This window comes from Perissodus microlepis, chromosome 15 (genome assembly GCF_051167445.1).
Source record: "Perissodus microlepis isolate ML-2025 ecotype Zambia chromosome 15, ASM5116744v1, whole genome shotgun sequence".
In the NCBI taxonomy this organism is placed as follows: domain Eukaryota; kingdom Metazoa; phylum Chordata; class Actinopteri; order Cichliformes; family Cichlidae; genus Perissodus; species Perissodus microlepis.
Window position 1 is genome coordinate 951,004 of NC_140475.1, and position 12,247 is coordinate 963,250.

The 12,247-nt window shown below is 44.1% G+C and overlaps 1 protein-coding gene across 7 annotated transcripts in view; it reads left to right on the top strand.

Moving 5' to 3' along the window:
• Nucleotides 1–12,247, top strand: part of cdc42bpab (CDC42 binding protein kinase alpha (DMPK-like) b) — a 71,532-nt gene that overhangs the window by 29,221 nt on the left and 30,064 nt on the right. For all 7 annotated transcript variants that reach the window (XM_084952359.1, XM_084952362.1, XM_084952360.1 and 4 more), the window contains exons 2-5: nucleotides 1,161–1,252; nucleotides 5,215–5,298; nucleotides 6,308–6,403; nucleotides 7,005–7,153. In XM_084952359.1, the coding sequence (XP_084808485.1) occupies nucleotides 1,161–1,252; nucleotides 5,215–5,298; nucleotides 6,308–6,403; nucleotides 7,005–7,153 (421 nt within the window). The remainder of the gene's footprint in view (nucleotides 1–1,160; nucleotides 1,253–5,214; nucleotides 5,299–6,307; nucleotides 6,404–7,004; nucleotides 7,154–12,247) is intronic.

The following is a 12,247-nucleotide window of genomic DNA, read 5'->3' on the forward strand; positions in this document are numbered from 1 at the left end:
TGAAACTAATATCCTGACCTTGGTGAACTTTAAGCTTGTCCAGGTTATCCTTGGCATGCTGAGATCATGTAAACCAGGAAGTGGTTGAATAGCCTTCCACAAATGAGGGAAACGCTGACTTTGTGAGCCTTAGATGGAATCTGTCTAGCTTTGTGAGAGGACGTCAGCAGCCCTCACAGATCCCTCGCAGCTCCTCCCAACCAGGAACCGTAACTGCAAACCTAACAATAGCCAGCTTCATCGTTCAGCCTATCTGGATCCGCTGTCATCTGCTATAAAGACCAGGTGGTCACAAACACTTTATTAAAGTCCATTTAGAGGAACATGGGGCCTTATACGTGGGAATGTAGTGGCTGTTTCTTGTTATGACATAACGAACACAAATGTTTCCACAAGCGTGGGTCATTTCAGGCTCAAGTCTTTAGACCTTCCAGCTTTGAGCGCCAAAGGTGATTAGTGATGTCATTTAGAAATGTAAAACCAGACTGACCACTCAGATTGTGATCATGGACTCTGAGCTTCGCCTAGATGCAGATTCGATTGGGTGGAGGTCTCGGGAGTTCTTCATCCAGTGTCCTCAATGTGGTGAAGGGACGTGGAGCTCTGGGCTCCCTGCAGCACTTTCCTGCCTGCATCGAGCCCCTCGGTGATGACGCGGTGATGACGCGGTGTGACGTCAGACTACTTCTCTAATACAATCCAAAACGGCCTTTGAGGTCGATCGGTGTTTTGCCATGATGTCACACACCTGTCCAGCCACGTTATCCTGTTTGTTAGAAATGCTAAAGTGACACGTTAGTGCTACTGATTGCTGTTACTTGTCACTCGTGCAGCGTTTATATCGTGTCCTTATCTTGGTTTTCTTCTTTGTATATCGTTTTCTTTACTGCACAATGACCATGAAACGTGGCTATAAAAGGCTTTGAGTCTTTGACAGTCTCCATCATCCACATTTTTAGATTATGTTACTGTGTTATGAATGGCCAGCTGTTTATTTGCTGCTCCGGATGCCGTTTACTTGGAGGCTGACATCTGTACAGAGCAAAATTGAAAAGCTTGCACCAGAATGTTGTCCATAGAAACTCTTCTGGTGTGTTTTTTGTTTTGTTCTTTAATTTTTTACATTTCTGACTTGACCTCTGTCTTCTTTCTCTCTCCAGCCAAACCCTTCACATCCAAAGTGAAGCAGATGCGCCTGCACAAGGAAGACTTTGAGATCCTTAAAGTGATTGGACGAGGAGCCTTTGGAGAGGTAACACCTTATTTTAATTTCACACTCAAACCATTGCAGCAGGCACAGACCTGCAGATGGATTCTCTCCCTTCACCTGTAATGGGCTCTGCTCTAATTGGTCATCATTGTGACACAGTGTGAAATGTCCTCCCTGAGGCAGAGACGACGTGATTAACGGACAATATTTCTCTTGAACCCTTAATACCCGTGTTGTGCGAGCTGAGAGTGTTGTGGCGTTTCAACCTTGAATTCTTTCTGCTGCATTCCAACAGCAGCGCGCCGCATTGGTCCGCCACATGAGCATGACTCTACTTGCAGCACGAGCTGAGCTTGTTGAAGCTTCGCTCACACTGAACCTGTAAACAGAGAATGAAGTCGAGCTCAGAGGAGCCATCCACTGAGGGTTTATTTATTTCTTTTATGTGTGCCCGCAGGGAAGTTGAAATGCATTTGTCACTGGGTTTCAGGTAATGATGTCAAAGCTGGGGAATGTTGAAGGGACAGATGACTGTGTTGGATAACGAAAGCTCGCGTATGGAAGCTGACAATGCTCAGACTTTCTTTTTCTACGAGAAGCTTTGATATGATCGTCGTAAGCCCTGCTTCAAGCTTGCAGACAATTCATATCTGGCATTGTTATCCAAAATCTGTTGAAACAAGCTGGGGAATTCCTTTGAAGACGCTCTGATACACGAAACGAGAGAGAAAGTCTGTGTGGACGCGGGCGCTCCTGGCAGCACAGCAGCACCAACATCAGATGCGGGCGAGCTGCTGGTAGGAGTGCTGGTATGCGCAGTCACGTGAGGCTGTGCGTCTCTGTGTTTCGGGCTTCAGTGATGTTGCCTGACTCCTGAACGGAGCTACCTCGTGGTAACTCTCCAGCGGCCTTTTCACTAAACCACATGTGTTTTTACGAGTGTAGCGTGGCAGAAAAATTAAATTAGCTCGGGAGACATCGTGATTGTCCCGTGGCTCTACTATTTAATCGGCTCATAAAAATATACCTTATTTCATCAAACTGTGACCAGGCGCTTTATTTTTGTCAACTGGAGAAGGAAACAAGCCTTTCATTTGAAGCTGGCTTCTATTTCCACTGCCCCCGGGTCAAGACCACCACGTTACTCGTTAACTCTTCCCCCCTTGCACGTCTGCTAGTGACCTCGTTTCTCTTTTCTGAGCTGAGCAGTTTCAGGCTTCAAGAACAAAATGACTGGGTGTGCACCAGAGGTTGGTGAGGGTGATCAGGTCACATCATTAGTGATATATACTGACTGGTGAAATGGTCTGTTGTGCTGAAGAGTATAAAAGCAGTGCTGTTGATTAGCCGGTCAATCTGTTCCTATGATCACGAGCTCTGCGTGGTGACCAGATGAACCAGGTTGTGACAAAACCGAATGTCCTTCAGAGGAAGCAGGGAAAATAGTGGAAACTGTCCATACAGTTGTTGCATGTCTTTAGGAGCCGTTTTAGACTTATTCTCAAGTAAAAATCTATTTAAAATGCTGCTGCGTGCCGCCTTCTAAAACACGCACACAGTGCCAGCTTGGTTCGGTCATGCTGCTACCCGCTGTGTGCCTTGCAGGTTGAATGCATTAAGCATTATTGTTTGCATTTTCTCAGAAAAGAGGGGTGACCCAAAACGTAACTGTCATTGTGCGTTAATAATATATGAATGATTAGTTTAACCGACTAGTATTTCCAGTTGGGGCCCCAACGTTCAAACAGCTCGCTGGCTAACCGTTAACATCCCTGATGTGAATAAACACATTTCAGGCCTCAGCACGGCGTCGTGTTTTCCACATTTCCCTCATAAATAAAAGCTCACCTGGTCAGTTGTGGTGGACACGTCCCCTCCTGCCTGTTAAACCTGTGGAGCTAAACGCTGTGGTGACTCCCGTGAATGAGGCTCATCGACACACCTGTTAGTAATGCTGGAACGTTTCGGTCCATTGCTAATATCAACGATGGATTACACTGGATCTACTTTTTTGTGTATGTAACTGCTGGAAGCAGCTGTAAAAATGATGGCTCATAATCACGACTACGCTCCAGATCAGATATAACTGTTTATGATTTCATCTTTTTTATGTTAAGCACAGAGTGGTAAGGAGATGTGGTAGCAGACACAGGAAGCAGAGTAAAGTTAGCAGAGAGTCGGTCTGGAGAACACGCAGGATGTTTTGATTTCATCCTCCCATTGTCAGCAGCAGCAGAGAGATGGCGCAGATGCGTGACGCCGTGGAGTTTGCCTGATGAATGGACCAGTTTGTACTGGCCTGTTGCCTGTGAGGATGCTCCCATTAGGGACTGGGGTGCGTCTTCTTTAGCACAAAGGGCCAAGAGCTGCTCTGTCTGGTGTAGTTGGTGCCTGAGATGAGGGTGGAAGAGCTCGTTCACTCTAAACGCCATGTTTTCCTTGGACTCGCTGGCTGCCGGTCAGTGCTATACATTTCTGAACTGCTTGTCACACTGAGTCACCAGTCAGCAGCCCGCATGCTTGTAAACACAACCTCGGTTGTTATTTCGCCAAAGTTTCAGTAGTAATTTACTCGGTCTGTGGAGTGATGAAGTTAGTCGCTCTGGTCGGGTCCTTACTGATAAACTAATTGTGAAGACGCCGCTAACGGGGGGAGTGAAGTCATAAACGCAGGGCAGGGAGGATACGATGGAGAAGAGAACAGGAAGGAGAGATGGAGGAAAGGACAAAAACAGCTAGACGTTGCCAGAAAAGTGCGCTCGCCCTGTCCTCCTCCTGCAGTCCCCTCCTCTGGTGAGGGATCACTCGGGGAAATCCAAACACTGCAGGAATGTTATCATTGTATTGCATTAGTAGCATTAATTTAATAGACTGCAGACCCCTCTGTTGCACAGACTGACTTTGTTTGTTTCACTGTTTTTCTGCATCTTTGTCTCTGTGTTTTTTCTGCTTTTATAACGTCCTTGTGCTTTTTCTACATTTAGGCTTATTTCAGTGTGGAGTCAGTTTCTAGTTTTGAATTTGGTCAACGAGGCCAAAGCAAATTTTCTTTTTTCCTTTTGTGGGCCAGTAAAGTAGGAGAAAAAGAAGGAGAGAAATTAGCAGGGACATAAATTTGCATGAACATGCGTTTTGGCTGTCAGCTCGCAGCACAGCTGCCTGCGCAGCTCCTTTTTTGGCAAAACGTAAAGGCCGGGGCAAGTTTGTCAGAGCAGTGTGTAGCAATCATCACTCGGGAAAGTTGGCCTGTGAGAAGCTGCGAAGCTGAGATTTATTTACTTTACAGTTGTTAACCAGGCTCTGCATGATGCTAGCTCTGATAATCAGTATCACATCAGTGCACTTAAACAGCTGATGAGACTATTTTTTCATTTTTTGATCACAGAAAACATTCAAGTGTCCAGCTGTGCAAGTCTGTGGTCCACACGGTGTCTCCGAGAAGGAAGTGACCGTAGTGTCTGCGGTCACTTCCTGCCCCCTCCCCCCACGCTGCTGGTTCTTCCGCCGCACCTTCAATGCTTTATTTTCCCTTCCTGGTCCCGTCTCATTCCCCTCCACATTTTTGTTTTCCCTTCCTGGCCCATATTGGATCTATTTTCTTTTTAATCCAGTGTTGCATGATTATCCCTTCCTGTGCTTCTCTTCGCTCTTTTCATTTTCACTACGTGCGACTGTTTGACTTGATTCTTGAGCTCTTCCTCTTTTTTCTTTGAACTCAGTCTCCATACTCATGGACTCTGATCTAGATCATTTAAAGTAATTAGATTACATTTTTCCTTAACGTCTGAACTGTTTATTCACATCTGTGTGATTGTTGTTTTGTGCATCTGTGTTAGTATGATCACTTAAAGAGGATCCTTGTGCATCCACAGCCTGCTCTTTTTCTTGTTGCCTCTTGAGGCTCAGATAATAAATGTATGGATCTTTGTAATTCGTCATCAGCCTCGCCGTCACACCAAGTATTAAATTCACTCTCATAACAGCTTTCCTTTGTCTTTTTGCAGGTTGCAGTGGTAAAAGTGAAAAACACTGACAAAGTTTTTGCAATGAAGATTCTCAACAAGTGGGAGATGCTGAAGCGAGCAGAGGTGAGTATCTTTGGTTACTCCAAAGTTTATATACACACAATATTAATAAATATTGATCACTCATTTAAAAAACAAAGTGCCTGTCTATGCACAGAACAGGCCTTCACTTGCAGGTTCTTGCAGAGCTGCTTGTTGCGTGTTTTTCTCATCGACCTCTCCCGACAGTCTCACATTCTTGTCGGTCCCCTGGGTCTTCAGTCTTCATGCCTCAAACGTCACAAACCAAACGTGTGTGTGCGCACAAACGCCTGGATGTAGGAGAGGACATAAAGCAACACACAGACATGCATGACGAGCATGCTGTCGTCGTGAACACGAGCCTGGTTTTATTTCAGGTTTTTACTTTTGAAGGCGGCCGGAACAGTTTCAGTTTCAGTTTTAGTCAGACTGCTGAGATTGAAAGATCACGGAGAGGTCGGGTGTGTGTAAAACATGAAAATGTTTTTATTTATGTAGATGTGTGGAGCTTTTTATAAAAAACCAAAGCATTTATGCAGATTTGGTTTCACTTGTGGCTCTGCTGATATTGTAGGTGGGCAGGATGGATTAGGCTTAAGAAATCAGGTTATTTCCTAAATAACTAAACCTCCACATGTCATCAGATGGATTTATGTCCAGACAACCTGATGCCCGATGGAGCCTCCTCCACCTACATCGTACAGTAGTGACGCCTACTTTTTGTGACCCTACATTCCAGTGTTCAGTGAGCTAAGTGCAGGCGAGCAGTCTTATCATATTTTTCTTAAATGTTAAATTTGGGCTTTATTCAGCTGCTCGTGTCCAACACTGTCAGCGTTCCCTGAAGCAAACGAAATGGGGCTGATTTCATGTGTTTAGCAGCAGCTCGGGGAGATTTTACACCAGCCCTGTAAGAATGATCGAGAGTCCAAAGGCGAGTTGCTAACATGCTCCCAGCTTTAAGCACACACTTGCATAGAAGATTGGGACCTTTGACCTCACATAGTTTCCAGTACGTGTGACATTCATGGTTTGTTGTATCTCTTGCCAGACGGCATGTTTCCGGGAGGAGCGGGATGTGTTGGTGAATGGGGACTGCCAGTGGATCACCACCCTGCACTACGCCTTCCAGGATGACAATAACCTGGTACGTCTGTATATGTCTGTGTTAGATGAGGTAACTTCCCTTAATAATAACTGCTCTCCCTTTTTATTCTTCAAGCCTACATTTCATTTTTTAGAAAACAGTGCTACGTCCACATGGTGGCTGCATGCACCTTTAGCATTGTAGCAACAGAAGTCAACGGGGTCAAAAAACACTGACATAAAAGCCCGAAGGGATGATTTTGGAGCTAGCTGATTGGTCAGACTGCTTCACACTCCCATTGGCTGCTCGAGGCAGTCGTTCTCAGATTAACCCGACTTCTCTCCACGACCCTGAGTTCAAATGCCACAACTGGTTGTCATTCCATTTCCCACATTCTCAAAGCAAATGTTTTATCCCAAACACTCCCCAAGTCTTAAAAATATACACGACTGCCCCTCTGACCATTTATTTTTAAATGGACCTGTAAAAGTGACATCATTTAGGTGTTTTCCCTCTTTGTGAAAGAAGAGATGGACGACTGTAGATTCATTTCTTGCAGCTTTGTTCTTGTTGTTTCAAAAAAGGCTGCTCTTTATTAGTTTGCCTCTAAGCAGTGCTGTACAGTTTCTGCTGTCTGACACGTTGGCGTCTGTCTCTGTAGTACCTGGTGATGGACTACTATGTGGGCGGTGACCTGCTGACTCTGCTCAGCAAGTTTGAGGACCGGCTGCCGGAGGAGATGGCCAAGTTCTACCTGGCTGAGATGGTGCTGGCCATCGACTCGGTTCATCAGCTACACTATGTCCACAGGTGAGAGGAAAGGTGTTTTGGCACATTACGAAATCAATATGTGTGCATCTGTAGTAGGGCTGTGTGATGACCAAAGTCTCATGTCCCGATATAAGACATCTATCGTCCCGATAACGATATAAATCACAAACATTTTACATTTTCTGTAAATTCTGTGAATCTCGGGCAGCTCGACTTGCGTGAAGTGTTTCCAGCTGTGCGTCGTGTACCTGGAGTCGAGTGTTTTAACCGATGCATGAAACGATACATTTTTAGTCATAAGTTGTAACGGCGCCGTTTCCTTTGAGTATTCATTACACGGCGTGCTGCGGGGAAAAGCCTGTTCTAACGTTGGAGTCTAAGGTTTATTTTTTAGCACCTGACGGCTCTTTGTTGCTTCTCATCTGTAAATAATCTGCATCTTTCACGTGATTCAGTTTATTTTGAAAAGTCTCACAGTATCGTGAGCTTTATTGTGAAAGGTTTATATGGAAAATAAACAAGCGGACACGCGATGGTTTTAGGCAAGGCAAGTTTATTTGTATAGCACAATTCAACAACAAGGTGATTCAAAGTGCTTTACAGAGACATTAGAAACAAAAACAAATAAAAAGCATGATTTAAAATTGATTCAAACAAACAAACAAAACAGTTTATAAAATCAAAACAGATAAAATCAGTAGTTAAAATGTAAGTTTTGAAATTTAAGCTTAAGTGCGGATTTTTGTGCTTTATTTAAATGCAGCTGAGAACAGGTGAGTCTTCAACCTGGATTTAAATAAACTGAGTGTTTCAGCTGATCTGAGGCTTTCTGGGAGTTATAAAAGCTGAATGCAGCTTCTCCATGTCTGGTTCTGACTCTGGGAACTGATAAAAGACCGGATCCAGATGACCTGAGGGATCTGGAAGGTTCATACTGGGTCAGGAGGTCACCGAGGAGGTTACCATCGTTGTTGCTAACGACAACGCATAAAAACAGGCGCTTGTCCGTCCGTAGTGTGGTTATATTAAATATAAGAGATAACTTTAATAAATGAATATAGCCACTACAGTGACATCAAAACATGAACAAATATTGCCGTAAACAGTTTATTTTGCGACACCACGAAACAAACGATAGCGTAAAATGAAACGATAGATGTTTTTATATCGTCATCCGATATACATCGTTATATCGAACAGCCCCAGTCTGTAATTATATTTGGGCAGGACTGAGCAAGAAGTCCTGATGATGGACGCATCATTCGTGCTGTGTGAGGATTTACTTTGCTCAATGAAAATGAATAAAAGCAAAACAGCAAAAAAAGCAAATGATTTCATTCTTGATGTTTGATGTCAGGTTTGTGTTTGTCAGTGCTTTAGAAAATAACTGTAAGCTAGTTTGCCTAAAAGGGGCGGCGATGTTGAAGGTAGATGAGCTAAAGTTCCAGACAGACACCAAGGCCCAGTGTAGGATGAATATTACGGTTTAAGAATAAATATAAGCAGCTGAAAATGGCGCAATAGCTCCACGTTAAGTAATCGCTCATCACTGTGGCTTAATGAGATACTGTGGGAAGCTGTGATTGCAGTTACTTTAAAGAAGGTCACAGCTTGCACAATATCTAAACGTCACAATGAAAATGCTGCAAACGAGGCTATTAATATAACACGCAAGCAGCAGACAACAGAACAAACAACAGATTGCATTTGCAAAAGTTTAGATTGGATTGGGAGAGCAGTGCAGTTAAACCTGTTTACATCCACATGTCAGATATTTTCAGCTATAAAGGGCTTGATCTGGTGAAGCTCCTTTGTCTTAAAAATATACACGACTGCCCCTCTGACCAATTATTTTTAAAGGAACCATTAAAGTTACATAATTTAGGTGTTTTCCCTCTTTGTGAAAGAAGAGATGGACAGTTGTAGATTAGTATCTGGCAACAAAGCAGGCCAGTCAAGAAAATCTGTAATCTGTGCTCAGCACCAAATGACAGAGGCTTGTTTTAAAAAGCGCAGTTTGCCTCAAGAGTTGCTCAAAATACAAAGGTTGAAGGACCCTTTTTACTCTAATAGCAGCTGTAGCTAGCACCCGGAGCAGGGGTGGGCAACTCCAGGTCTCGAGGGCCGGTGTTAGATCTCACCCTGAATCACATGATGAGTTCATTACCAGGAATCTGGAGAACCTCAGGACCTGTTGAGGAGGTCATTTAGCCATTTAAATCAGCTGACACGTCTAAAACCTGCGGGACACCGGCCCTCGAGGCCTGGAGTTGGACACCCCTGACTTAGAGCAATGTTTATATTTATTTATTTAGGACAGTGCATGTTAATGAACGTAAATGTAAAAAAAAAAAAAATTACATGAATGTAAACATGCCAGATTATAGCCAAAGGCTAATTTCCATCTGTTGTCCTTAAGCATAAAAAAATAGACATAATAATTCATAAAAATTCATCATTCATTCATAATAAAAACTCCATCACCAAACTTACACATACACACCATTCTGTTCCCAAATAAAACATTAAAACTATACAACTCATACATGATCACACACTTGATTTGTCCATAACCAGTTTTTAACCTTTGCCTTAAACAAATTGAGTGTAGAGCATTCTCTAATGGGTTGAGGAAGACTGTTCCACAGATGGCCTCCCTTGACAGAGAGGACGTTCTGCCCAAATGCTGTCCGTCTGTGGGGTATAAACAAGTCTCCTCGGATTGTAGCTCGAGTGGTCCTGTCTGAGCTTTCTTTATGCCTAATGAACTGCTTTAGTGGTGGTGGAGCAAGGGAGTGTAAGACTTTATATATTAAACACACTCTTTTAAGTTTCACTAAGTTATTGAAGTTCAGTAATTTATGTTTTTTTAACACATGACAGTGGTGGTGGGAAGTCGGTTTTTTGTCAAGTAGTTTTAAACTTCTTTTATAAATGTTTTCAATAGTTTTAAGTGTTGGCTCTGAGTTGCGGTGCCGTGTAGCTTACATGGGACATACGTGACCCGACCTCGTCTGGTAGTGCAGCGTCTTTAGCTGTCATATCATTTCAGTCCCATCCTGCTGCAAGTTGGAGACACTTTCCTCTCACTCATTTCAAAGACTTAAGAATAAACCACCTAAAAGCACATTGTTTAGAGGGCACAGCACGAGAAAGCATTCTTCTCTCTGAAGTAGGTGCCAAAAGAACTTTCCAGCCAATAGGAGGATGCCCTCGGGAGCAGGATATACAGTTCTTCCAGACAGGAAGCAGTCACATTGGCATGTTAACATAATTACAGTGTCGCTTTCGCCAGGGGGCTCGTCACAGCAGTTTAGTTTAGGGAGCAAGGGAGTGATGGATAGACTGGGAAAGATGAGAGATGGATGTAGAAGGCAGGGTCACGTCGTTCGGTATTTTGGGTGTGCCCCCAGTTTGTCAGATCTCTAATACACCACAGCAAACACAGACACACTCTGGGAGATGGCAGTGCACTTATGGAGACATGTATATTCACATTTCTGAGGATGAAAGCTAGCGAGTCTGTTCGAGGAGACAAGAGTGCCGAGCCACTAATTGCACAGTGCTATCGGGGGGGGCAGCAGCAGTGGATGGAAAAGGGACGGGGGAGGAGGGGACAGCACTGTTTCTCTTCTAGTCCCCTCGTGGACTGGTTGGGACAATAATGATGGGGTATGGGAGGTGTGTGGGTGGGGGCGTGGTGTGTGTGCGTACCAACCCCCCCAGCTCCTCCTCCTGCTCTGCCTTCCACAGAGTCTCCGGGGAGATCTTTGTATGGTTGCTTTGTAGAGAGTGGGGACAGCCAGACAGGTCCCCAGAGGAGGGTGTGTCCTGCTGAGCAGTCCCATCTGATGGGCTGTGTGTTTGGGCGCACACACATCAGGGTGTGTTTGTCCTGCTGACCATTTGCATGTGCCAGTTTGGTTTGTTTCCTTTTCCTATATGTAAGTTTAGGGCCGTGTATTAACGTGTCATTTAAAGGATTACACGTCTGTTTTTAAAGTCCACCCTCTATTCATGACTGTTTCAGTCGCACTAAACACACAATGAAGCCACTGTTAGGAAATGTAAGTGGGCAGACTGTCGCTCTGTGCCGTCTTCATTTCCTCACCTTTTCTCTGTGATGCCGTTTTCTGCTGGGAGAATTTGAGGTCCCACTCCAAATCTCAAGTGACCCATTATCAGGTCTGCACCAAGACCCCAGGTGCAGAGGCCATAAAGGGGCCGGTTATGTTTACGACTGATGCTCCTATTAAACAAAGTTTCAATGAAAAATAAAGGAAAATAATATAGTGGTGTTATCCACAGCCCGCTGACCTCTGACCTTGTTGAAAACACATCAGTGTTTCTGTCGGGATGATGATGCCATCAGTTTTCATGCATTGTGACTCACTCTGCAATCCACAAATATTCACGCTGAACGAGGTTTATGACTCGCACTAATAAAATTGGAGCGTACCGAAATGAAAAACAAAGTGTGGATTATGAGATGTTTGGTGCGTTCTAGTTTACATCAGTTTTATTTTGTAGTTTGCAGGAATAAAAATACAACACTGAACACAATCCTTATATAAATTATTCACACAGCTAACATTATTAGCTTATAGCATTTTAGTCTACGCTTTAATATTCTGCTCGAGCGTTATGCTGAAAGCGTCACTCCTTTAAAAAGAATATTTGCAGCCTTGTTGACACTAATGTAGTTAAAAAGAGCCGACATGAAAGGGACGGAGCGCAAAGAGCCTCGAGGTCGACCTTCTGTCCCCTTCAGCTGAGTCCCACGAGGGACAGCGTGTGGAAGTCAGATGCAAAAGAAGACAATTTATTCAGTGGTCAGTGATCTGTGCCTCCCAGAGGGCCTGGACAAATGTTTCAGTAGCTCAGCATGGCTTTGTGCTGCCGAGCGCCACATCTGTCTGCCTCGCACACTGTGTGTGTGTGTGTGTGTGTGTGTGTGTGTTTTGCCAGATTGATTGCAGCCTTTAATGTGTTTTACTATTGATGAGGGCCCTGCATTTCTCACTGAGGGCTCCATGAGAACAGAGCTCTCTTATAAACACTTTCTAATAAGTTACAAGTAGCTTCCTTCACATTGTTGCACATGGTGGACGTCTTGCATGGAGCTGGTGCTGC